We start from the raw sequence: 27,399 nt of genomic DNA on the forward strand, positions 1-27,399 counted from the left end.
CCCTATAGGCTGTCTCATCTTTGTCTACCACTGTTGTGTCATTAGCAAATGTAATGATGGTGTTGGAGTCGTGCCTGGCCGTGCAGTCATGAGTGAACAGGGAGTACAGGAGGGGGCTGAGCACGCACTGAGGGACCCCCGTGTTGAGGATCAGCGAGGCAGATGTGTTGTTACCTACCCTTACCACCTGGGGTGGCCTGTCAGGAAGTCCAGGATCCAGTTGCAGAGGGGGGTGTTTAGTACCATGGTCCTTATCTTAGTGATGAGCTTTGAGGGTACTATGGTGTTGAACGCTGAGCTGTAGTCAATGAATAGCATTGAGATAATGGTGTTGATGTGAGCCATGACCAGCCTTTCAAAGCATTTCATGGCTACAGAAGTGAGCGCTACGGGTCAGTAGTCATTTAGACACGTTACCTTAGTGTTCTTGGGCACAGGGACTATGGTGGTCTGCTTGAAACATGTTGGTATTACAGACTCAGACAGGGAGAGGTTGAAAATGTCAGTGAAGACACTTGCCAGTTGGTCAGCGCACACTCAGAGTACACATCCTGGTAATCCGTCTGGCCCTGCGGCCTTGTGAAATGTTGACCTGTTTAAAGGTCTTACTCACATCGGCTGCGGAGACCGTGATCACACAATCGTCCGGAACAGCTGATGCTCTAATTCATGTTTCAGTGTTACTTGCCCCAAAGTTATTTAGCTCGTCTGGTAGGCTCGTGTCACTGGGCAGCCCTCGGCTGTGCTTCCCTTTGTAGTCTGTAATAGTTTGCAAGCCCTGCAGCATCTGACGAGCGTCAGAGCTGGTGTAGTATGATTTGATCGTAGTCCTGTATTGAAGCTTTGCCTGTTTGAACGGTTCGGCGTGATTTCTTATAAGCTTCAGGGTTAGAGTCCCGGTCCTTGAAAGCGGAAGCTCTACCATTTAGCTCAGTGTGAATGTTGCCTGTAATGCATGGCTTCTGATGCTGCCACCACCATGCTTCACTGTGGGGATGGTGTTCTCACGGTGATGAGAGGTGTTGGGTTTGCGCCAGACATAGCATTTTCCTTGATGGCCAAAAAGCTCAATTTGAGTCTCATCTTACCAGAGTACCTTCATCCATATGTTTGGGGAGTCTCCCACATGCCTTTTGGCGAACACCAAATGTGTTTGCTTATTTTTTTCTTTAAGCAATGGCTTTTTTATGACCACTCTTCTGTAAAGCCCAGCTCTGTGGAGTGTACGGCTTAAAGTGGTCCTATGGACAGATACTCAAACCTCCGCTGTGGAGCTTTGCAGCTCTTTCAGAGTTATCTTTGGTCTCTTTGTTGCCTGTCTGATTAATGCCCTTCTTGCCTGGTCTGTGAGGTTTGGTGGGCGGCCCTCTCTTGGCAGGTTAGTTGTGGTGTCATATTCTTTCAATTTTTTAATAATGGATTTAATGGTGTTCCGTGGGATGTTCAAACTTTCAGATATTTTTTTATAACCCAACCCTGATCTGTACTTGTCCACAACTTTGTCACTGACCTGTTTGGAGAGCTCCTTGGCCTTCATAGTGCCGCTTGCTTTGTGGTGTTGCAGACTCTGGGGCTTTTCAGAACAGGTGTATATATACTGAGATTATGTGACAAATCTTGTGACACTTAGATTGCACACAGGTGGCCTTTATTTAACTAATTATGTGACTTCAGAAGGTAATTGGTTGCACAAGATCTTATTTAGGGGCTTCATATCAAAGGGGGTGAATACATATGCACGCACCACTTTTCAGATTTGAACTTTTTTTCATTCCACTTCACCAATTTGGACTATTTTGTGTACGTTCATTACATTAAATCCAAATAAAAATCAATTTAAATTACAGGTTGTAATGCAACAAAATAGGAAAAACACCAAGGAGGGTGAATAGTTTTGCAAAGCACTGTATGTACGTACAGTCACAATGGGGACGACGTCCTCAATACACTTATTGATAAAGCCAATTACTGATGTGAGTCAATGCCATTGGAGGAATCCCGGAACATATTCCAGTCTGTGATAGCAAAGCAGTCCTGTAGTTTAGCATCTGCTTCACCTGACCACTTTTTTATAGCCCGAGTCTTCCTGGTACTTCCTACTTTAAATTTAGTTTGTTAGCAGGAATCAGGATTTGCCAAAGGGAGGGCGAGGGAGAGCCTTGTATGATTCTCTGTGTGTGGAGTTAAGGTGGTCTAGAATTGATTTTCCTCTGGTTGCACATTTAACATGCTGATAGAAATGAGGTAAAACTGATTTAGTTTCCCTGCATTATAGTCTCTGGGCACTAGGAGCGCCTTCTCTGGATGAGCGTTTTCCTGTTTGCTTATGGCGGTATACAGCTCATTGAGTGTGGTTTAAGTGCCAGCATCGGTCTGTGGTGTACAGATACAGATGAAAACTCTCTTGGTAGATGGTGTGGTCTACAGGTTATCATGAGATACTCTACCTCAAGTGAGCAAAACTTCAAGACTTCCCTAGATATTTTGCACCAGCTGTTGTTCACATATTTGCATAGGCCTTCGCCCTGAGGTATAGGCTGCTGTTCTGTCCTGCCGATAGAGTGTATAACCCGCCAGCTGTATGTTCTTAAACCTGTTGCAACTCTAGGGGCAGTATTTTCATTTTTGGGAAAAAAACGTTCCCGTTTTAAACAGGATATTTTGTCAGGACAAGATGCTAGAATATGCATATAATTGACAGCTTTGGATAGAAAACACTCTAATGTTTCCAAAACTGTAATTATATTGTCTGTGAGTATAACAGAACTGATGTTGCAGGCGAAAGCCTGAGAAAAATCCAATCCGGAAGTGCCCCAGGTTTTGAAAGCGCTGCGTTCCAATGAGTCCCTATTGAGCTGTGAATGTACCATCAACGTGCTTACGCTTTCTACGTATTCCCCAAGGTGTCTACAGCATTGTGACGTAGTTTTACGCATTTCTGTTGAAGAATAGCCGTAGGCAGCCACATTGTGTAAGTGGTCACATGGTGGCTCCGAGAGAGATTCTCGCGTAAAATACAGAGGTAGCCATTACTCCAATCGGTCCTACTGAAAAACGAATTGTCCCGACGACGGATATATTATCGAATAGATATTAGAAAAACACCTTGAGGATTGATTATAAACAACGTTTGCCATGTTTCTGTCGATATTATGGAGCTAATTTGGAATATTTCTCGCCGTTTTCATGACTGCAATTTCTGGGCAATTTCTCAGCCAAACGTGAAGAACAAACGGAGCTATTTCGCCTACAAAAATAATATTTTGGGAAAAAATGAACTTAGGCTATGTACCTGGGAGTCTCGTGAGTGAAAACATCCGAAGTTCATCAAAGGTAAACGATTTAATTTGTTTGCTTTTTTGATTTTCGTGACAAGGTTGCCTGCTGCTAGCAAGGCATAATGCTATGCTAGGCTATCGATAAACTTACACAAATGCTTGTCTAGCTTTGGCTGTAAAGCATATTTTGAAAATCTGAGATGACAGGGTGATTAACAAAAGACTAAGCTGTGTCTCAATATATTTCATTTGTGATTTTCATGAATAGGAATATTTTCTAGGGATAATTATGTCCGTTGTGTTATGCTAATTCGTTTCAGGCGATGATTTCACAAGAGAGTCACAAGAGTCACAAGAAGATGTTGTTGTTCAGCCACGACTCGGAGAAACAGAAGATATTACCGTTTTTAATGTCCTGTTGGTAGGTCATATGTGCTTTTACCCCTCTTCCTTATTGGATTTCACCCTATCCCCTTCTCCTTACCCCTTACCCCTTTCCCTACCCTCCTCCCTCTCCCTATTCGGCTCATTATGTGAAGAAAAGTATTTATTTTCATTGATCTAAGCCTCCCCCCTGAGAGAGGAAATGTGCAGTGTCTGCAATATGCAGTGTATGTAGTGTGTGTGTGGGGGTTGGGGGGGGGATTCTGGAGGTTATTATGTAGAGACTGGGATGCGACAGGAGATCCCTCTGATTGGGAATAAAACACCATCTTATCTATTTACATAAAACCCAATGTGAGAGGCGAGATAAATAAATATTTAAAACTTTCTTTATTTGGATAGCCTCTACATATTGCATATGTTGATGCTGAAACTATCATCAGAATAACATTTCGATTTATTTTTGCAAACTTCAACTCTGCTGACATGCAATAAAATTGAAATGCCCTCACTGCCAATAATATATGCTTAGACAAAGGTTCACATGAAAAACATCAAGAGGATATGAATGAAACGTAGACTAAAACGGGGACATTTTTCTCTTTTGGTTCTGATCAGCCTGATCTATGATGACCTCTCCTCTGACCCCATGGTGACTTTTCCATGACCTCTGTGACCTCTTTGGGACTGTAGAAATGTGGACTTGACCTTTCTCGCTCTGCTCTTCTGTATGTGTATGTGTGTGTGTGTGCGTGCGTGCGTTTGTGTGTGTGTGTGTGTGTGTGTGATGTGAGCCCCATATGGTCCAACCCTAATAACAGTCCATTGTTATCAGCCCCCTTTATTTACTATTGATAAAACTACACTGAAAAACATTCATTACTATTAAAATAACTGCCACAAATGACATGAAATCCCACAAATAAAATATGCTTGTTTTTACACAGTCAGTCAATCTTTCTGTGACACTGCAAACTAAACCTCCTCTACAAACTCCCTCAGCTTCAGACGTAACACACACACATCACCTCTGACAAGCTGTGTGGCCCTATAAGGAGCGGCTTACAGGTGAGATAGAAGGTGAGGTATGGGGTGAGACAGGTGAGATAGAAGGTGAGGAATAGGGTGAAACAGGTGAGATAGAAGGTGAGGTATGGGGTGAGACAGGTGAAATAGAAGGTGAGGAATAGGGTGAAACAGGTGAGATAGAAGGTGAGGTATGGGGTGAGACAGGTGAAATAGAAGGTGAGGAATAGGGTGAAACAGGTGAGATAGAAGGTGAGGTATAGGGTGAAACAGGTGAGATAGAAGATGAGGAATAGGGTGAGACAGGTGGGATAGGGGTGAGGTATGGGGTGAGACAGGTGAGGTAGAAGGTGAGGTATGGGGTGAGACAGGTTAGATAGAAGGTGAGGTATGGGGTGAGACAGGTGAGGTAGAAGGTGATGTATAGGGGTGAGACAGGTGGGAGACAGGTGGGGTGAGACAGGTGAGGTAGAAGGTGAGGTATGGGGTGAGACAGGTTAGATAGAAGGTGAGGTATGGGGTGAGACAGGTGAGGTAGAAGGTGATGTATAGGGTGAGACAGGTGGGATAGGGGTGCGGTATGGGGTGAGACAGAAGGTAGGGGAGGTATGGGGTGAGAGACAGGTTAGATAGGGGTAGAAGGTGAGGTATGGGGTGAGACAGGTGGGAGGTATAGGGTGAGGGGGTGAGACAGGTGGGAGGTGAGGGGGGTGAGGTATAGGGAGGGTTGAGACAGGTGGTAAGATAGGGGGTGAGGTGATGTATAGGGTGAGACAGGTGGGAGGGGTGAGGTATGGGGTGAGAGGTAAGGTGAGGTATGGGGTGAGACAGGTTAGATAGAAGGTGAGGATGGGGTGAGACAGGTGGGATAGGCGTGAGGTATGGGGTGAGACAGGTGAGAGAATGGGGTGAGACAGGTGGGATAGGGGTGAGGTATGGGGTGAGACAGGTGAGAGAGAAGGTGAGGTATAGGGTGAGACAGGTGGGATAGGGGGTGAGGTATGGGGTGAGACAGGTGAGGTAGAAGGTGAGGTATGGGGTGAGACAGGTTAGATAGAAGGTGAGGTATGGGGTGAGACAGGTGAGATAGGGGTTAGGATGTGGTGAGACAGGTGAGGTGAGGTATGGGGTGAGACAGGTGGGTAGGGGGTGAGGATGGGGTGAGATGGGATGAGGTATGGGGTGAGACAGGTTAGATAGAAGGTGAGGTATGGGGTGAGACAGGTAGGAGGTGAGGTAGGGATGAGACAGGTGGGATAGGGGGTGAGGTATGGGGTGAGACAGGTAAGATAGGGGTGAGGTATGGGGTGAGAAGGTGATAGGGGGTGGTATGTGGTGAGACAGGTGGGATAGGGGATGAGGTATGGGGTGAGATAGAAGGTGGGGTATGGTGTGAGACAGGTGGGATAGGGGGTGACGTATGTGGTGAGACAGGTGGGATAGGGCTGAGGTATGGGGTGAGATAGAAGGTGAGGTATGGGGTGAGACAGGTGGGATAGAGGATGAGGTATGGGGTGAGATAGAAGGTGAGGTATAGGGTGAGACAGGTGGGATAGGGGGTGAGACAGGTGTGATAGAAGGCGAGATAGTATGGGGTGAGACAGGTGGGATAGGGGGTGAGTTGTCTCGCCGGTGTTCTCCTGTCTGTCTCCTGTCAAGATTCTGATTGGTCCAGCCAGTCTAACCCTGACAGCAGGTCAGCCCCCCTAAATCTAACAGCTAATCACTGGAGAGTACTGGGGGAATGGAACTCATGGAACACTAGAACAGATACAATACAAGCAAATGAGAAAGACAGAAAATAATATAAATCAATGTAAACAAATAAATCATTTTTTTTCTCTGATTTGTAGCTTTTCAGCATAAATAAAGTGTTGTTGTGAGCAGGTAGGATTTACTCCTGCTGGAAGTGTCTAACATTTCTGTTCTAAAATAGACCTGTGCATGTTTGTACAATAAGAGAGAGATCGAGAGGCAGGCAGATAAAGATGAAGAGAGATCTCTCTCCGGGATTTGTTTGTAGAGCCAGTACAGCAGGGATCATCAACTTGATTGGAGCTCCCGAGTGGCGCAGCGGTCTAAGACACTGCATCTCTGTGCTAGAGGCGTCACTACAGAACCTGGTTCGATTCCAGGCTGTATTACAATCAGCTGTGATTGTAGGGCGGTGTAGAATTGGCCCAGCGTTGTTTGGTTGGGGTAGGCCTTCATTGTAAATAAAATGTTGTTCTTAACTGATTTTCCTAGTTAAATAAAGATAAACTAGATTTAGCCTTGGGCTGATTTTTTTCTTGAGTGGATGGTCACGGGGCCGCAACATAATTTCAAATAATTTGTACACTGTAAATTGACTGTAAGAAGCCTAAACAGGTATAATATTTGACTAAAACATAAACATTTCAAAACTTGCTTACATTTGTACACCCTGCATCCCACTGCTGGCTTGCCTCTGAAGCTAAGCAGGGTTGGTTCTAGTCAGTCCCTGGATGGGAGATTAAAAAAGATCCCAATGCCCCAGAACAGTGATTGGGACATTGCCCTGTATAGGGTGCTGTATTTCGGATGGGATGTTAAACGGGTTTCCTGACTCTCTGTGGTCACTAAAGATCCCATGGCACTTATTGTAAGAGTAGGGTTGTTAACCCTGGTGTCCTGGCTAAATTTCCAATTTGGCCCCCATACCATCATGGCCACTTAATCATCCCCAGCTTACAATTGGCTCGTTCATCCTTCCTCCTCTCACCTGTAACTATTAACCAGGTCATAGCTGTAAGTGAGAATGTGTTACCTGAATAATTCAACTTACCTGAATGAATAAAATGGTATACGATCACATATATCTCTCTATTATGCATGGGAATACTTTGTAACAGATTTCCAAAATGTAAATCACTTGTAGTTGATTTACTGGTGTTTTTACAGTCTTGAATGTTCAACAATTAAAAAATAATAATACAAAATGGTTTTATCTGAAAACCAAATAAATTAACCTGCGGTCCAAATTCGGCATGCGGGCCGCCATTTGGGGAACCCTGCTGTACATACAGTATATTCACACAGTGTGCCAAAAGTGAGTGCCCTCACACCTCTCTCTCACTCGCTCCACCTCCCTCATGCCTGTTCTCTCTCTGTGCTGTATCTGTCAACCTTGACCCAGAGCAGTAGAGCAAGCACAGGAGCAGGGAAAGTGGAAGGGAGAAGGGGAGAAAGGAGAGAGAGAGGGGGAGGAAAAGTGAGAAGGGCACAGTGCCCTGTTTATGTAAGATTTGAGCACACTTCTAAAATGTTCACTAACAGAACAGAGAGAGCGAAGCAGACAGGGAAATGGAGAGTTAACCCCTAAGTGTCTGTGACAACAGGAGCAGTTAAAGTAGTAAACCCAGTACTCAGCGTTTTAGTGCTTTAGAACACACACAGAATCACTCTCTATCTCTCTCTCTCTCTCTCTCTCTCTCTCTCTCTCTCTCTCTCTCTGATGTAGAGATTCTTCTGTTGCCTAGCGATTAGCAGTATGTTTCTAATCATCTCCTCCTACCCTCCCTCCATCCATCCCTCCCTGCATCCGTTCTCATTGACATCATTATCAGAGACATCGACAGAGGGGAGGACTGGGAAACCAGAGTGCAGAGCTGCTGGGAATCACTTCCCCAATCATTAAAACCCTCTCTTCTCCATGGAATACCTGCCTGTTAAACACTGTGTGAGGGTGTGTGTGTATGTGCTCAATCGGAGCATGCATTAAAGGATTTTCTGTGGTCTATTAGGAGTGTGTGTTCCCTCTTCTCTCCCTCCACCTCTCTTCCCTTCCCCTCCTTTACATTCCTCTCTTTTCTCCTCCCCTCCCCTCCTCTCCATCACCAGAACCTGTCCTATTTCCTGTCATGAAAGTTTTAGCACTCATTTAAAAAGCAGTGGCCAGGCTCTGTATATAACCTGCCTGCTTGGCCCTGCTGATTACACCAGGTCTGAGGGAACTGATACAGGCAATTCAGTGGTCAGCCTTGGTTTAGCCAGCCAGCCGGCCGGCAATGAACAGTAGCTTTATTACATCAATTCACTGAGTACGGTTACTGTACATGCACACAATAATACAATTATTGTGAATAGCCAGATTAATATAATAGTTTGATTTAAACATTTACATTTATCAGGCCACCTGATTGGACTTTGATAAATGTAGAAAATCGCCAAGCAAAAGAAACATTCTACCACAGCGCCATGATATTTTTGTGAAGCCTATTTGATTCTGAGTTGGGACATATGCAGTTTGTATTTGAAAACTATTTCTAAGATGCATACATTCAGTTTTTCCGAACTCACTTCACTCGCGCTAAAGAGGGAGGCTCTCGGCTGGTGCTGGCACTTGCGCAGATCAAATACACAAGCTGGACCTCTGATTAAGCTGTTTACATGTCCTAATAATTCAAAAGATTGCCCAGAAAACCAGGTATTTTAACTGGTGTAAGCTTACTTCAAATGTGACCTTATGCCAATTATGATAAACAGATCAACGTTTAACTATTGCATACCTGGCCAACATGCAATCATTGGAAAACAAACTGTATGATCTACAATTAAGACTATCCTACCAACAGGACATTAAAAACTGTAATATCTTATGTTTCACCGAGACTTGGCTGAATGATGACACAAATAATATAGAGCTGGCTAACTTCTCCGTGTTTCGGCAGGACAGAGCAGCTACGTCTGGTAAGACGAGGGTCGGGGGTGTGTGTCTATTTGCCAATAACTGCTGGTCCGCGGTGTCTAATATTAAAGAAGTCTTGAGGTATTGCTCGCTCCTAGAGGCGCTCCTAGTGGCCGGGGACTTTAATGCAGGCAAACTTAAATCCATTTTACCTCATTTCTACCAGAATGTCACGTGCAACCAGAGGAAAATAAACTCTTGACCACCTTTACTCCACACACAGAGACGCATACAAAGCTCCCTCTCAGCCTCCATTTGGAAAATCTGACCATAATTCTATCCTCCTGATTCCTGCTTACAAGCAAAAACTAAATCAGTACAAGTACAAGTGACTCGCTTAATACAGAAGTGGTCAGATGACGTGGATGCTACGCTACAGGACTGTTTTGCTAGCACAGACTGGAATATGTTCCGGGATTCATCCAATGGCATTGAGGAGTATACAGTCATCAGTCATCTGCTTTATCAATAAGTGCATCAACGACTTTGTCCCCACAGTGACCGTACGTACATTTCCAACCAGAAGCCATGGATTACCGGCAACATCCGCATCGGGCTAAAGGTCAGCGCTGCCGTTTCAAGGAGCGGGACACTAATCCGGACGCTTATAAGAAATCCCGCAATGCCCTCAGATGAAAAGCATCAACACAGGACTAACATTGAATCTTCCATCCTTGGATGTGGCAGGGCTTGAAAACTATTACGGACTACAAAGGGAAACCCAGCCACGAGCTGCCGAGTGATGCGAGCCTACCAGACGAGATAAATAACCTTTTATGCTCGCTTCCAGGCAAGCAACACTGAAGCGTGCATGTGAGCACCAGCTGTTCCGGACGACTGTGTGATCACACTCTCCGTAGCCGATGTGAGCAAGACCTTTAAACAGGTCAACATTCACAAATCCCCTGGGCCAGACGGATTACCAGCATGTGTACTCAAAGCATGCGTGGACAAAGTGTCTTCACTGACATTTTCAAACTCTGCCTGGCCCAGTCTGGAATACATACATGTTTCAAATAGACCACCATAGTCCCTGTGCCCAAGAAATCAAAGGTAAACTTCCTAAATGACGACCGACCGTAGCACTCACGGTGGTAACCATGAAGGTCTTTGAAAGGCTGGTCATGGCTCATATCAACACCATCATGCCAGAAACCCTAGACCCACTCCACTTCACATACCGCCCCAACAGATCCACAGATGACGCAATCTCAATCGCACTGCCCTTTCCCAACTGGACAAAAGGAGCACCTATGTGAGAATGCTGATCATTGACTACAGCTCAATGTTCAACACCATAGTGCCCACAAAGCTAATCACTAAGATAAGGACCCTGGTACTAAACACCTCCCTCCTCAACTGGATCCTGGACTTCCTGACGGGCCGCCCCCAGGTGGTAAGGGTAGGCAACAACACATCTGCCATGCTGATCCTCAATACTGGGGTCTCTCAGGAGTGCGTACTCAGTCCCCTCCTGTATTCCCTGTTCACCTACGACTGCGTGGCCAAGCACGACTCCAACACCATCATTAAGTTTGCTGACAACACAACAGTGGTAGGCCTGATCACCGACAACGATGAGACAGCCTATAGGAAGGAAGTCAGAGACCTGGCCGGGTGGTGCCAGAATAACAACCTCTCACTCAATGTGAGAAAGACAATGGAGCTGATCGTGGAATATACGAAAAGGAGGGCTGAACAGGCCCAAATTAACAACTTAACAACGACAGGACTGAAGTGGAGTGGGTTGAGTGTTTCAAGTTCCTTGGTGTACACATCACCAAAAAACTATCATAGTCCAAACACCAAAACAGTTGTGGTGAGGGTACGACAACACCTTGTCCCCCTCAGGAGACTGAAAAGATTTGGCATGGGTCCCCAGATCCTCAAAAAGTTCTACAGCTGCACCATTGAGAGCATCCTGACCAGTTGCATCAACGCCTGGTATGGCAACTGCTCGGCATCTGACCGTAAGACGCTACAGAAGGTAATGCGTAAGGCTAGGTACATCACCGGGGCCAAGCTTCCTGATATCCAAAACCTATAGACTAGGCGGTGTCAGAGGAAGGCCCTAAAAATGGTCAAAGACTCCAGTCACCCAAGTCATAGTGACTGGAGTCACACAGCAGTGGTACCGGAGCATCAAGTCTAGGACCAAAAGCCCCCCCCCTTTTGTTTTCACACTGCTGCTACTCACTGTCTATTATCTATGCATAGTCACTTTACAAATGATCTCAACTAACCTGAACCCCTGCACATGGTACAGGCACCCCCTTTATATAAACTCGTTATTGGCATGTACATTTCTTGTGTTACCTTTTGTTTGATTGATTAGATTTTTTAAACGTTAGTTTATTTAGTAAATATTTTACTCTATTCCTTTAACTGCATTGTTGGTTAAGGGCTTGTAAGTAAGCATTTCACGGTAAGGTTGTATTCGGCGCATGTGACAAATACAATTTGATTTGATTTGATTTACTTGGCCTACTGCCATAATCAGTTTAATATCAAAATATGAGTGTGCATGTAAATGTACTCACAGTCTACAAATGCAATCACTTTTACCAAAATAAATCAGGGACAAGTGGAAATAGTACAAATTCCAAAGACACAGTGGCTTTGTGTACAGTAATGTACAATAGCTGTAAAATATTGCATGCTAGCAGAAGAAAAGAGAGCCATCAGTTAAGAGCCATTATTCAGTCTGTAGGTCTTCTCTACTGTGTACAGGGAGGAATCTTTCTAGCTAGCATGTGCTGAGGAGGGGAGAGGGAGAAGCGAGAAGCGTCAGTGATAAGTCAATCTAGAGAGAGAGAGAGAGAGAGAGAGAGAGAGAGAGAGAGAGAGAGAGAGAAATAGGGAGTAAGTCGATGTAGACCGCACAACTGATATATAGTCTCTGCGGCTGGCTCACTCTAACTATCCACCCAGATACATCTCTCTCTCTCTCTCTCTCAATTCAATTAAAATTTCAATTTGAGAGACTTTATTGACATGGGAAACTTATGTTTACATTACATTACAAGTAAGTGAAATAGATAATAAACAAATGTGTAATAAACAAAAATGAACAGTAAACATTACAAATGTCATATTATGTCTATATACAGCCGCCGTAAGAAGGCCCACCCGGACCCTCCCCTTTAGAGTCCGGTTTTGCGGCCAGAGTCCGCACCTTTTTATTCTCTATTTTGGTTAGGCCAGGGTGTGACTAGGGTGGGCATTCTATGTCCTTTTTTCTATGTTTTGTATTTCTATGTCTTGGCCTGGTAATGGTTCTCAATCAGGAACAGCTTGCTTAGTCTTCTCCAGGTTCATCTCTCTGTAGGGGTGATGGCTTTGTTATGGAATGTTTGGGAATCACTTCCTTTTAGGTGGTTGTAGAATTGACCCTCTCTTTTCTGGATTTGGAGCATTAGTGGGTATCGGCCCAATTCTATTCTGCATGCATTATTTGGTGTTTTACGTTGTACACAGAGTATATTTCTGCAGAAATCTGCATGCGGACTCTCAATTTGGTGTTTGTGCCATTTTGTGAATTCTTGATTGGTAAGTGGACCTCAGACCTCACAACCATAAAGGGCAATGGGTTCTATAACTGATTCAAGTATTTGTAGCCAGATCCTAATTGGTATGTTGAATTCTCTGTCTCTTTCTCTCTATAATTCAGTTATCAAGAACACAAGCGAGAACATTAAATGAATGTACAATGAAATGACTATATTAATCTCTTATTTTCATATTTTCTCTTAATTAACCACCCATGAATGAGTGATTTATAGTACATGTGATAAACACACAACACTTACTCATTTCAGTCAAACACTGTATAAACCTTACTGCCAAAGTACTACTGTATCCTCAACACACAGTCATGATGCACCAACTCTAGTGGGTATATGAGTCCCTCTTTATACCACACTGTAAAACACAAACTGTGACAAGAGTCTGCAGTGTGTAGTTCATACATCTTGTTCCATTTACATGGAATCGGATAGGATTCGGATAGGAAGACTTCTGTTTATACACCACACAGAGGGTGTGTGCGTGAGAGAGAGAGAGAGAGAGAGAGATGGGTCAATATAAAAGCAACCAAGCGATATATAGTATGTGATCATATCAGAAAACACAGCCAAGTGCACACTGCACTTACGGGACATGCATCTGATTATCAGAGCCATTATGTGTGTGTCATACACAAAGGTGATGAGGGCAGATTCATGGAGAAGGAACGTATGTGTGTGTGTGTGTGTGTGTGTGTGTGTGTGTGTGTGTGTGTGTGTGTGTGTGTGTGTGTGTGTGTGTGTGTGTGTGTGTGTGTGTGTGTGTGTGTGTGTGTGTGTGTGTGTGTGCGTGCGTGCGTGCATGCGTGTGTGTGTGTGTATGGGAACAGCAGAGTGTGTTCAGCACGAGCCTTTCATTATTTATCTCTGTTATTTAGTTCCCTTGCAGAACTTACAATGGATGTCAGGAAATAGAGGGAGAAAGATAGAATTCAGCAGTTTCCCTGCAGCCTGGTTATTTATCAAGATAACAAACAAGAGAAGGATGTGCGTGTGTGTGATTGTGTGTGTGCGTGCCTATGTGCGTGTGTGTGTGCGTGTGTGTGTGCCCTGTGCTGGGTCTCAGAGAGGGGAATAAACAGTTTCAGAAAGAGGGGATGGACGGCTGCAGCTTGGATATGGATGCACAGAGACTAAAAAATACATTTCTATGAAGAGGGATAGGTGACACACACACACACACACACACACACACACACACACATAAACACACAATGATATGGATGCACTATATGCCAAGGTGCAAAGCTAACAAGCTAGAGCTGGGGAGACACTGCAGGGAAGAGAGGCGAGGGAGGAGAAGAGAGGAAGGAGGAGGAGACCTGTGTTAGTGTGTGTGTTTGAGGAGAGTACAAACATAGAAGAAAAGAGGAGAGAGGGAGGAGGATGAGGGTACACTGTCGGCTAAAGGAAGACCCTAAGGCTAAGAACTATGATAGTTCAGGGGAAATACTATGCACTAACTCACAACTAATCCCTGCATCTTGCTTAATCAAGCTGTGAACACACATTCACTACCTGAAGACGACAGTGTCTCTGAGGTGACTCCCCCCTCCTCTTCAACACACACCTCACGCAACACTCATGTACGCTGCACGCACTGTACCGAAGACTAATTAAGATACATCTGAATAAAACAACTATACTTGGGCTCCGTACTCAAACAATTAGAAACATGGGAGGAGAGAGACACAGCATTGCACATTAACATCATTTGAAAGGAGAAGAGGGGCGATGTTAAAAAGCTTGGCTTATGGCATTGCTCTGAGATATTATGTATAATGTATATGCATGGATCTTACTGTCCAAGGAGACAAAGACAAATACTGCAATAATGAAGAAAAATACATACTGTATATACACACAGTCCCTCCTCACTTACACACACGTTGCTGTGTCTGTGTCCTCTAATAACCTGACCTGCCTGCTGGCAGCTTGGGAGGCACCACACACACAAACAACACACACACACACACACACACACACACACACACACACACACACACACACACACATACACACCTGACGAGTAATATGCTCTATAGCTTAAGCCTGCTTCTAAAGATCGCCCTTTCTCCTTCCTCTCCCTCTCTCTCCTCTCTCCTTCTTCCATTCCCACCTCCCCTTTCCCCCAACCAGTGACCTCAGAATTCCTGACAGGCAAAAAATGCTGAAGTATGCAGGTGTCCTAATGTCACACACACACACACACACACACACACACACACACACACACACACACACACACACACACACACACACACACACACACACACACACACACACACACACACTCACTGCTTTGTAATATTTCACAAATGTATGTTAACCCTGTCACTGCCACACAATTCCTTAGTGTACACTTAACACACACAGAGCAACTGTGACACTGATGTTGAATCTGTCCAGATTTTCATGGGGTTTTTACCAAAGTGGACACACGGTGTCTGTTGGTGTGTATGAGGACATGGTTTTACAGTGGTGACGAGTTGTCAGGCTGTGAGGGTGCTATCTCAGACTCAGTGCTATATGAGGGTGCTATCTCAGACTCAGTGCTATGTGAGGGTGCTATCTCAGACTCAGTGCTATATGAGGGTGCTATCTCAGACTCAGTGCTATATGAGGGTGCTATCTCAGACTCAGTGCTATATGAGGGTGCTATCTCAGACTCAGTGCTATATGAGGGTGCTATCTCAGACTCAGTGCTATGGGTGCTATCTCAGACTCAGTGCAGTGCTATCTATCAGTGAGGGTGCTATCTCAGACTCAGTGCTATATGAGGGTGCTATCTCAGACTCAGTGCATGAGGGTGCTATCTCAGACTCAGTGCTATATGAGGGTGCTATCTCAGACTCAGTGCTATATGAGTGCTATCTCAGACTCAGTGAGGGTGCTATCTCAGACTCAGTGCTATATGAGGGTGCTATCTCAGACTCAGTGCTATATGAGGGTGCTATCTCAGACTCAGTGCTATATGAGGGTGCTATCTCAGACTCAGTGCTATGTGAGGGTGCTATCTCAGACTCAGTGCTATATGAGGGTGCTATCTCAGACTCAGTGCTATATGAGGGTGCTATCTCAGACTCAGTGCTATATGAGGGTGCTATCTCAGACTCAGTGCTATATGAGGGTGCTATCTCAGACTCAGTGCTATATGAGGGTGCTATCTCAGACTCAGTGCTATATGAGGGTGCTATCTCAGACTCAGTGCTATATGAGGGTGCTATCTCAGACTCAGTGCTATGTGAGGGTGATACTTCACATTGACCAGGCCTTTAAGTAAGCTCTTCGATCCTACTGGAACAATAGTAAGGTCACTTTCTGCCTCCGTTCTCCCTATCTGCCTGCCTGCTTGACTACCTGTCTGTTTGGCTGTATCCACTGCCAGATCCCTTCATCCCTAATTATTTCCTTCTTTTAGTCCTCCCTCTTACCCTCCATTGCTTCTTCCACATTTCATCCTTCAATGCCTGCTTGTGTGCCATGATAGTGAGGTTCCTCCATCCCTGCCTCTCTCCCTCCGTCTGTCCCTCGGTCTCTCACTCTTCCCATACTCCCACCCGTCCATCTATCTGTCAATGTGATCCGTGGAGACAGGAGACTGAGATGCAGGTTCGAGGGTCAGCTGAGAGGTGAAAGGTCGTGACCCTATCCTATGAGCACTAGGGTGCGAGAGAGGGCATGTCACTTTCCAGCCAGTACTGTAAGACACCAGACAGAGAACTGCATCCTGTCACAGACACAAGCCACAGAGACAAAAGCCTGTCAAAAACATGCTGTAGCAATCCTCAAAGAATAGCTAATGTACAGTCACTGTCCATATCAAAAATCCTCATATATGTCTGCAAATTGAGATCTGAGGGTTTTATTAGGAGATTTGTGTTTTAGTGAATCACAATATATAGAGGGTGAAAGACGTCCCAACAAGCAAGATGTCCTCCTGAACTTAGCCTAGCTGTATGGCGCCTGTAGGGGAGAGTGGGGTAAGTTGAGCCGATGTTTACATTCAGCATCACTCCATCAAGGTGTCCTCCTGAACTTAGCCTAGCTGTATGGCGCCTGTAGGGGAGAGTGGGGTAAGTTGAGCCGATGTTTACATTCAGCATCACTCCATCAAGATGTCCTCCTGAACTTAGCCTAGCTGTATGGCGCCTGTAGGGGAGAGTGGGGTAAGTTGAGCCGATGTTTACATTCAGCATCACTCCATCAAGATGTCCTCCTGAACTTAGCCTAGCTGTATGGCGCCTGTAGGGAGAGTGGGGTAAGTTGAGCCGATGTTTACATTCAGCATCACTCCATCAAGGTGTCCTCCTGAACTTAGCCTAGCTGTATGGCGCCTGTAGGGGAGAGTGGGGTAAGTTGAGCCGATGTTTACATTCAGCATCACTCCATCAAGGTGTCCTCCTGAACTTAGCCTAGCTGTATGGCGCCTGTAGGGGAGAGTGGGGTAAGTTGAGCCGATGTTTACATTCAGCATCACTCCATCAAGATGTCCTCCTGAACTTAGCCTAGCTGTATGGCGCCTGTAGGGGAGAGTGGGGTAAGTTGAGCCGATGTTTACATTCAGCATCACTCCATCAAGATGTCCTCCTGAACTTAGCCTAGCTGTATGGCGCCTGTAGGGGAGAGTGGGGTAAGTTGAGCCGATGTTTACATTCAGCATCACTCCATCAAGGTGTCCTCCTGAACTTAGCCTAGCTGTATGGCGCCTGTAGGGGAGAGTGGGGTAAGTTGAGCCAATGCTTACATTCAGCATCACTCCATCAAGGGAAATATAGTCTTTTTTTGACCAAAAATATCTACATATATTTCAGGATGTTGTGTATCCCTGGAAATAAGCAGATTTTATGTAAACATTTTCAAAACATAGCTTCTCCAAAACAAGTGGTGACTTGGCACAACCCCAGGTATGGGGTAAGTTGAGCTGCGGGACAGAGTCAGTTAAGCCGCCTACAAATGTCTTTACTGAATGAAATATTACCACTAACTTTTTAAAACTATGTCTATCTATATTTCCCAAACACAATTCAACACAATCACAATCGCTTTTTTGTCTTTTAATAATTTTAAACATATTTTAACACCTAACACACCCTTTGTACTTTAAAAAATTATTTTAACATAGGCCCTGTTGTTACCTCAAATCCCAGCAATAATGCCATGCATTACACCTGGGAAGAAAACACACATTTGCTCTACTCGCCATTGGCTCAACTTACCCCAAGGCAAACATTTGGACTATATCAGCCCAGACAGCTACAAGGATGCACTTTCATGTCAGGTTTAGGACCTCATATTGAAGCTTATAGGGACCCCAACTGATGTATAGAAACATCTTTAAATTATCGACTTTTTTTGGACCTAACCTGCTTGCCACTTTTTCCATGTGTTTTCATCCTTCACAGACTCAATGAAATGAAGACCTCTTCCTAAATATTTAGTCAAATGATTCATTTTGTGTATGGTTTCCTAGAAAGAAGGGCGGGCTCAACTTACCCCCATTGGCTCAACTTACCCCACTCTCCCATACAGCTAGCCCTGGCTTCCAGCAAAACCAGAACACACAGACTGTCAACACACAGCTTCACCAGAGGTACAGAAAACAGAGGCAAGCCTATCGCCTGGACTAGCTCACTGTATAGAGACACATTCAGAGGGTTACATACTGTGGTAAAATCAGCTAAAATCGAAACAAATCAACACAGAAAAGGTTCTGAGGTGAGGATGTGTGTTTCTATCACTCTGAAGATTGTTAACAATTTCTATAAAATCTCAAATTAAATCAGCAAATGTAACCCCTACTAAAATGTGCAAAATCATTTTGCAAAATAGTGAAACCATTTTACAAGAGAAACGGGCAATTATTTGGTAAATATTTTTTCAACGATCTTTATGGTCAATGATAATAATACAAAATGTAAATACTATTCATATGTACACTAAGTGTACAAAACATTAGGAACACCTTCCTAATATTGAGTTGAACCTCCTTTGCCCTCAGAACAGCCTCAATTCGTCGGGCATGGACTACAAGGTGTCAAAAGCATTCCACACGGATCAAATCCAATCATATGTTATTTGTCACATGCGCCGAATTCAACAGGTAGACCTTACAGTGAAATGCTTACTTACAAGCCCTTAACCAACAATGCTTTAATAAGTTCTAAGAAAAAAACAAAAACAAGTGTTAAGTAAGAAATAGAAAATAAAAGGTAAAAAATGATTAAACAGTAGCAATAAAATAAGAATAGCGAGGCTATATACAGTGAGTACCGGTACAGAGTCAATGTGGAGGCTATATACAGTGGGTACCGGTACAGAGTCAATGTGGAGGCTATATACAGTGGGTACCGGTACAGAGTCAATGTGCGGGGGCATCGGTTAGTCGAGGTAATTGAGGTAATATGTAAAGTTAAAGTGACTATGCATAGATTATAAACAGAGAGTAGCAGCAGTGTAAAAGAGGGGTCTGGGTAGCCCTTTGATTAGCTGTTCAGAAGTCATATGGCTTGGGTGTAGAAGCTTCTATAAAGCCTTTTGGACCTCGACTTAGTGCTCCGGTACCGCTTGCCGTGCGGTAACAGAGAGAACAGTCTATGACTAGGGTGGTTGGAGTCTTTGACCATTTTTAGGGCCTTACTCTGACACCGCCTGGTATAGAGGTCCTGGATGGCAGGAAGCTTAGCCCCAGTGATGTACTGGGCCATACGCACTACCCTCTGTGATGCTTTGTGGTCGGAGGCCGAGCAGTTGCCATACTAGGCAGTGATGCTATCCGTCAGGATGCTCTCGATGGTGCAGCTGTAGAACCTTTTGAGGATCTGAGGACCCATGCCATATCTTTTCAGTCTCCTGGGGTGAAATAGGCTTTGTCATGCCCTCCTCACGACTGTGTGTTTGGACCATGATAGTTTGTTGGTGATGTGGACACCAAGGAACTTGAAGCTCTCAACCTGTTTCACTACAGCCCCGTTGATGAGAATGGGGGCTTGCTTGGTCCTCCTTTTCCTGTAGTCCACAATCATCTCCTTTGTCTTGATCACGTTGAGGGAGAGGTTGTTGTTCTGGCACCACACTGCCAGGTCTCTGACTTCCTCCCTATAAGCTGTCTCATCTTGGTCGTTGATCAGGCCTACTACCACCATTGTGTCATAGGCAAACTTGATGATGGTGTTGGAGTCGTGCCTGGCCATGCAGTCATGAGTGAACAGGGAGTACAGGAGAGGACTGAGCACGCACCCCTGAGGGCCCCTGTGTTGAGGATCAGCGTCTCGGATGTGTTGTTCCCTACCCTTACCACCTGGGGGCTGCACGTCAGGAAGTCCAGGATCCAGTTGCAGAGGGAGGTGTTTAGTTGTTGATCTGTGGATCTGTTGGGGTGAGTATGCAAATAGGAGTGGGTCTAGGGTTTCTGGGATAATGATGTTGATGTGAGCCATGACCAGCCTTTCAAAGCACTTCATGGCTACAGAGGTGAGTGCCATGGGTCGGTAGTCATTTAGGCAGGTTACCTTAGTCATGCTGGCCCATGTTGACTCCAATGCTTCCCACAGTTGTGTCAAATTGGCTGGTGGACCATTCTTGATACACATGGGAAACTGTTGAGTGGGAAAAACCCAGCAGCGTTTCAGTTCTTGACATACTCAAACCAGTGAATATTTTGTCTTGCCCAATATGCTTCTGAATGGCACACATACACAATCCATGTCTCAATTGTCTCAAGGCTTCAAAATCCTTCTTTAACCTGTCTCCTCCCCTTCATCTACACTGATTGAAGTGGATTTTACAGGTGACATCAATAAGGGATCATAGCTATGTCATGGAAAGAGCAGGTGTTCATAATGTTTTGTACAGTCAGTGTATATCCTTCAGTATAATTGTACAATTGAACATAAAATGCAAAATACCTGTATTTGTTTAACAAGTATTACAAATAGCAACAATAAACAAACAATAAAAAACTATGGTGAGCAGTGAACTGAAGAGGAAAAGGAATGAGATGGCTGACGTTACCTTAGACTCCAGGTCAAGGGTCATGTGCAGGGTTCAGGGGTCACTATCACAGATGGAGGAACTTTCTCGACGTCCTGAGGATAGTGATAATAAACGGAAGGATTAAAACACAGTAAAAAGGGCAGAACATTGTTTCACTAAAACATGCACTGAACTTCTGTAAAAGGGAGAGGAAGGTGAATAAGGGAGAGAAAGAGAGAGAGAGAGAGAGAGAAAGGGAGAGAGCAGGATGGGAACAACCCACAACCTGAACACTTCAAATCAAATCAAATCCTATTGTATTTGTCACATACACATGGTTAGCAGATGTTAATGCGAGTGTAGTGAATTGCTTGTGCTTCTAGTTCCGACAATGCAGTAATAACCAATGAATAATCTAACCTAACAATTCCACAACTACTACCTTATACACACAAGTGTAAAGGGATAAAGAATATGTACATAAAGATATGAATGAGTGATGGTACAGAACGGCATAGGCAAGATGGAGTAGATGGTATAGAGTACAGTATATACATATGAGATGAGTAATGTAGGGTATGTGAACATTATATTAAGTGGCATTGTTTAAAGTGGCTAGTGATACATTTTTTACATCAATTTCCATTATTAAAGTGGCTGGAGTTGAGTCAGTATGTTGGCAGCAGCCACTCAATGTTAGTGGTGGCTGTTTAACAGTCTGATGGCCTTGAGATAGAAGCTGTTTTTCAGCCTCTCACTCTATTGACTAGAGGTGCAGTAGCCTACTGAGTCCTGTTATGTGGTAATGTGTGCTGATCAGTGTGAAGCTGACCAGAGCCGTAGAAAGTCATGTTTATTTTCAGATCTCGGGCAGATGAATAAGCCATAGGTAGATATAATCAAGAACGAAATGTGAACAAACAAGTGCATGCACACACTGGTGTGGGATATGCCTGCTGGCAGCATTTCAAGGAAACACAAACACACAGAGAAGGCTAGGACATGGCACAAGTGTGTGAGGTCAGGGTCTTTCCCAGGTACAGATAAAGGAGAGAGTAGGAGAGGAGTAAGGAGGAGAGAGACGGAGGAAGAGCTGTACAACACTGAGTCACATTGTCTGGCTGGAGATCAATGTCTGTTAGACTGGCTCAGAGAGAGAGAGAGAGAGAGAGAGAGAGAGAGGGAAGAGACCTAATTTTCAAGGCTTTATTTAGTTTTAGTTGTATACTCAAGCAATAATGCCCGAGGTGGTGTGGTGTATGGACAATATACCACGGCTAAGGGCTGTTCTTAAGCACGACACAACACAGAGTGCCTGGATAAAGCCCTTAGCCGTGGTATATTGGCCATATATCACAAACTCCAGAGGTGCCTTATTGCTATTATAAACTGGTTACCAATGTAAAAATACATGTTTTGTCATACCCTTGGTATACGGTCTGATATTACCACGGCTGTCAGCCGATCAGCATGCAGGTCTCACACCACTCAGTTTATAAAAACATTTTTTAAATATTATTTAGTTTCAGTTTCAGTGTTAGAAAAGCATGCATGGGAGGCAAGGAGCCCTTTGGGTTGTTCAGTTTTCTGTGTTTTTCGGGATGTCACGCAGTAATACATAAGGTACTGGATCAGGTCATAGGTTAGGTTAGCCCTTCTCAAGAATCCAATGCGACAATGGAGTCATTCCATGTCCAATTTGATTAGCTGAGGTGATTTGGTGAAGTGTGAAATCCTCTATCTAGAAGCAATTGATCATTGATTGCGATATAGTTTTGGAAACCTTGAACACTTAACTTAATTATCATCCAAAAATAGCTTTACAATTACAAAATATACGCTGTTTTACCACAGATTTCCACTGAGATTGTTGGTGTAATACAGCTTCCAGCCAACAGGTTTATTTGGTTCCTTTCCAAGTTCCCATTAGCTCAGGAAGTGCAACGTAAAACACCTCTGTGGGAATCTGCATTAAAACGGTGCACAGTAAGTTAATATTTTGGATTTGTAAAATCATTTTGGTTTGATATGAAAGTAGAATTTCCAAAAGCGTCTTGCACACAGTGATTATTAACAGTTCAACAGAGCATAGGGACAGCTGTACACATTAACCCCACTGTGGTCAATTATTTAAATGAGAACCCTACTGTATGTCTGTATGGCCTTAGGTTCTCCAGAGCTAAGATTAAGTTTGGTTAGGTTTAAATTATAAAGTCAATCTCAATGTGATTTGGTGGAAGGAAACTCTCTCTCGTCCAGGTTTACACCAATGAAATACTATCTAACTTAAGTAGTACATGCAAGAAGAATCAAGTTAGCTACCTAGCCGTTTCCTTCCCTTGTTAGCTAGTGATAACTGGAGATGGTGATGCACAAACTAGGCCTTTTTGAAAAATCCCCATCTCCTGGCTGCATTAACCCGACAGATTTAGTATCTTGAAAACCCTTCCAACAGCTTGTTCCTAGAGTTTAGGACAAAACTAAAAATGAACATAATTCATGATGGTTTTTATTTATTTTTGTTCGTTTTGGAGTCAAAAGTTAATAGTTTCAGTATAGTTTAAGTTTTTTGAACAGGTTTATTAATGATTTTATTTCAGCTTACTAAATAGTTTTTTCATGATTTGTTTTAGTTTACTATAAAAACCTTGGCACACACACACACACACACACACACACACACACACACAAACCCACACACACGCACACGTAGGTACATAAATGTGGTTGATTTAAATCCCTTTAAGTGTAAATGTTTATCGTGACGCAGGGAGAGATGCAGATGGAGAGTGAGTGGAAGAAATGAAAATAGTTCACTCTTTTGAATGTGAATATGTGTTTAACCTTTGGGATGCTTGGATGTGTGTGTCTATGTGTTAATAATAGCAGAAATGATTTAAACAGAAGCAGCTTTCATACTACATACAGAAATTAATTGCAGCAAAAATAACCTAAATGAGGAGGTGGATTCAACTTTTGCTCTGTTACTGTTACGTAAAACAAGACCATGAATATGCAAGCAGAGGAATTTAGCTTGAAAAACTGGTCGTTTAGGTGATCTCAGATTTCGTCATAACAATGCGTATATTGAGTTCAATGCATTGTCATAAAGAGAGAAAGTGATCTGCTCATACATATTGTCTACACTGAACACGAAATAGATAAACAGACTGTATTAATGGATGCCTGTATAGACTCTCACCGCAAGGTCAAATAAAAGACAATGCTGGATATTGACGTCCTAACACACGCACTTAGTCACACACAAGCACATGCGCGTATACTTACACGCACACACACACACACACACACACACACACACACACACACACACACACACACACACACACACACACACACACAAAATACACAGACATCCCTTCTGCCATTAATAAAGGCATTAAAGTGAAGTACATAATAATGATTCAAATGTCAATAAGAATACATTTCATAGTGATTTCCCATTGTTGACCTCAGAGAGAAAGTCCAATATTATGACAGGAAACAACTGCATTATCTGTAATAATCCAATCATTGGGCATGGTAGAAATGATTGCAGTTCACGAGTCAATAAGGTGGGACAGCGAATGGAATTACACTTCATGCTGATTCAATTAATCCTAATATAATCCTAGCAAACCCGGGAACATTTCAAGAACATTAGCTAAGATTCCCATTAAGTTCTAGTTAGTGTTTTATTTTACATTTGGATGTTGTCCGAACTAACATTTTCCCAGCAAACCAGAATTAGTTCTGTGAAAGTTCCCAGAACATTCGTTAGGTTGCGGCAAATGTTCTCATAACACAAAAACTGCCCAGTCGTGTTGATAATAATACAATGTTAGTATAAAACATTCGCATGATGTTGCAAGAATGTTCCCAGAACACATTTAATCTCTTCTTTAAAGTTGCCCCGAATGTTTCATTAGGTTGTGAAAACAGTCTGGTGGGAACATTGTGGGGACATCACAAATATGAACTGTACAGTTTTGCTGGTGATTATACAATGTTCTTTTAGGTTGCAAAAAACACTCACCCGATGTTACAAGAACGTTCCCAGAACACATTTTTATTTTCTTTAAAAGTTCTTAAAACATTTATTTAGGTTGTGGGAACATTGTGGGGATATAACTACAGATAGGTTCCCAAAACAATACAATTGTCCAGTTGTGCTCCCTGATGTTTGTATCAGGGTGCACAACACATTCCCTTGATGCTGCAAGAATGTTGACGGAACAGCATTTCTGAGGTCTTTAAAGGTTCACAGAACATTTAATTAGGTTGTAGGAAACGTGTGGGTACATTACAAGAGACAGGTTTCCAAAGCACAAAATATGCTCAGTTGTGATGCTTGTGCAGGACATTTCTTTATGTTGTAAAAAAAATTGCGTATACACTGAGTGTACAAAACATTAGGAACACTTTCCTAATATTGAGTTGCACTCCTTTTTTGCCTTTGGAACAGCCTAAATTTGCCTGACCATGAATTCTACAAGGTGACAAAAACATTCCACAGGGATGCTGGCCCCTGATGACTCCAATGCTTCCCACATTTGTGTCAAATTAGGTGGATATCCTTTGGGTGGTGGACCATTCTTGATACTAATGGGTAACTGTTGAATGTGAAAAACCCAGCACCGTTGCAGTTCTTGACACACTTAAACTGGTGCGCCTGGCACCTATTACCAAACCCATTCAAAGGCATCTTTTGTCTTTCCCATTCACCATCTGAATGGCACACACACACAATTCATGTCTCAATCCAGCCAACTTGAAACAAGTGTGGGAAGAATTTGCGCGGCAGGGTAGCCTAGTGGTTAGAGCGTTGGACTAGTAACCAGAAGGTTGCAAGTTCAAACCCCCGAGCTGACAAGGTACAAATCTGTCGTTCTGCCCCTGAACAGGCAGTTAAACTGTCGTTGAAAATAAGAAATTGTTCTTAACTGACTTGCCTAGTTAAATAAAGGTAAAATCAAATAAATAAAAAAATGGTGTCAACATGGGACAGCATTCCTGTGGAATGCTTTTGACATGTTGTAGTCCTGTTCTGAGTGTAAAAGACGGTGCAACGCAATATTAGGAAGGTGTTCCTAATGTTTTGTACACTCAGTGTACATTTTTTATTTTATTTTTTTATTTCACCTTTATTTAACCAGGTAGGCTAGTTGAGAACAAGTTCTCATTTGCAACTGCGACCTGGCCAAGATAAAGCATAGCAGTGTGAACAGACAACACAGAGTTACACATGGAGTAAGCAATTAACAAGTCAATAACACAGTAGAAAAAAAATGGGCAGTCTATATACAATGTGTGCAAAAGGCATGAGGAGGTAGGCGAATAATACAATTTTGCAGATTAACACTGGGGTGATAAATTATCAGATGGTCATGTACAGGTAGAGATATTGGTGTGCAAAAGAGCAGAAAAGTAAATAAATTAATTTAAAAAAACAGTATAAAAACAGTATGGGGATGAGGTAGGTGAAAATGGGTGGGCTATTTACCAATAGACTATGTACAGCTGCAGCGATCGGTTAGCTGCTCGGATAGCTGATGTTTGAAGTTGGTGAGGGAGATAAAAGTCTCCAACTTCAGCGATTTTTGCAGTTCGTTCCAGTCACAGGCAGCAGAGTACTGGAACGAAAGGCGGCCAAATGAGGTGTTGGCTTTAGGGATGATCAATGAGATACACCTGCTGGAGCGTGTGCTACGGATGGGTGTTGCCATCGTGACCAGTGAACTGAAATAAGGCGGAGCTTTACCTAGCATGGACTTGTAGATGACCTGGAGCCAGTGGGTCTGGCGACGAATATGTAGCGAGGGCCAGCCGACTAGAGCATACAAGTCGCAGTGGTGGGTGGTATAAGGTGCTTTGGTGACAAAACGGATGGCACTATGATAGACTGCATCCAGTTTGCTGAGTAGAGTGTTGGAAGCCATTTTGTAGATGACATCGCCGAAATCGAGGATCGGTAGGATAGTCAGTTTTACTAGGGTAAGCTTGGCGGCGTGAGTGAAGGAGGCTTTGTTGCGGAATAGAAAGCCGACTCTTGATTTGATTTTCGATTGGAGATGTTTGATGTGAGTCTGGAAGGAGAGTTTGCAGTCTAGCCAGACACCTAGGTACTTATAGATGTCCACATATTCAAGGTCGGAACCATCCAGGGTGGTGATGCTAGTCGGGCATGCGGGTGCAGGCAGCGATCGGTTGAAAAGCATGCATTTGGTTTTACTCGCGTTTAAGAGCAGTTGGAGGCCATGGAAGGAGTGCTGTATGGCATTGAAGCTCGTTTGGAGGTTAGATAGCACAGTGTCCAATGACGGGCCGAAAGTATATAGAATGGTGTCGTCTGCGTAGAGGTGGATCAGGGAATCGCCCGCAGCAAGAGCAACATCATTGATATATACAGAGAAAAGAGTCGGCCCGAGAATTGAACCCTGTGGCACCCCCATAGAGACTGCCAGAG

General features: G+C 43.7%; 1 protein-coding gene across 2 annotated transcripts in view; it reads right to left on the minus strand.

Moving 5' to 3' along the window:
• LOC115124742 (transcription factor Maf-like) overlaps nt 1-27,399 on the minus strand; it is a 120,118-nt gene that overhangs the window by 86,286 nt on the left and 6,433 nt on the right. Inside the window, exons 2-4 of one of the 2 annotated variants that reach the window (XM_065022486.1) lie at nt 20,973-21,046; nt 20,471-20,557; nt 20,242-20,329 (exon numbers count right to left, since the gene is read on the minus strand). In XM_065022486.1, coding sequence (XP_064878558.1) covers nt 21,019-21,046 — 28 coding nt within the window. In that variant the 3' untranslated portion in view covers nt 20,242-20,329; nt 20,471-20,557; nt 20,973-21,018. Of the gene's footprint in view, nt 1-20,241; nt 20,330-20,470; nt 20,558-20,972; nt 21,047-27,399 lie in introns of those variants that run through there. The other variant, XM_065022485.1, reaches the window with a different exon arrangement.

This window comes from Oncorhynchus nerka, linkage group LG9a (assembly GCF_034236695.1).
Source record: "Oncorhynchus nerka isolate Pitt River linkage group LG9a, Oner_Uvic_2.0, whole genome shotgun sequence".
Taxonomy (NCBI): Eukaryota; Metazoa; Chordata; class Actinopteri; order Salmoniformes; family Salmonidae; genus Oncorhynchus; species Oncorhynchus nerka.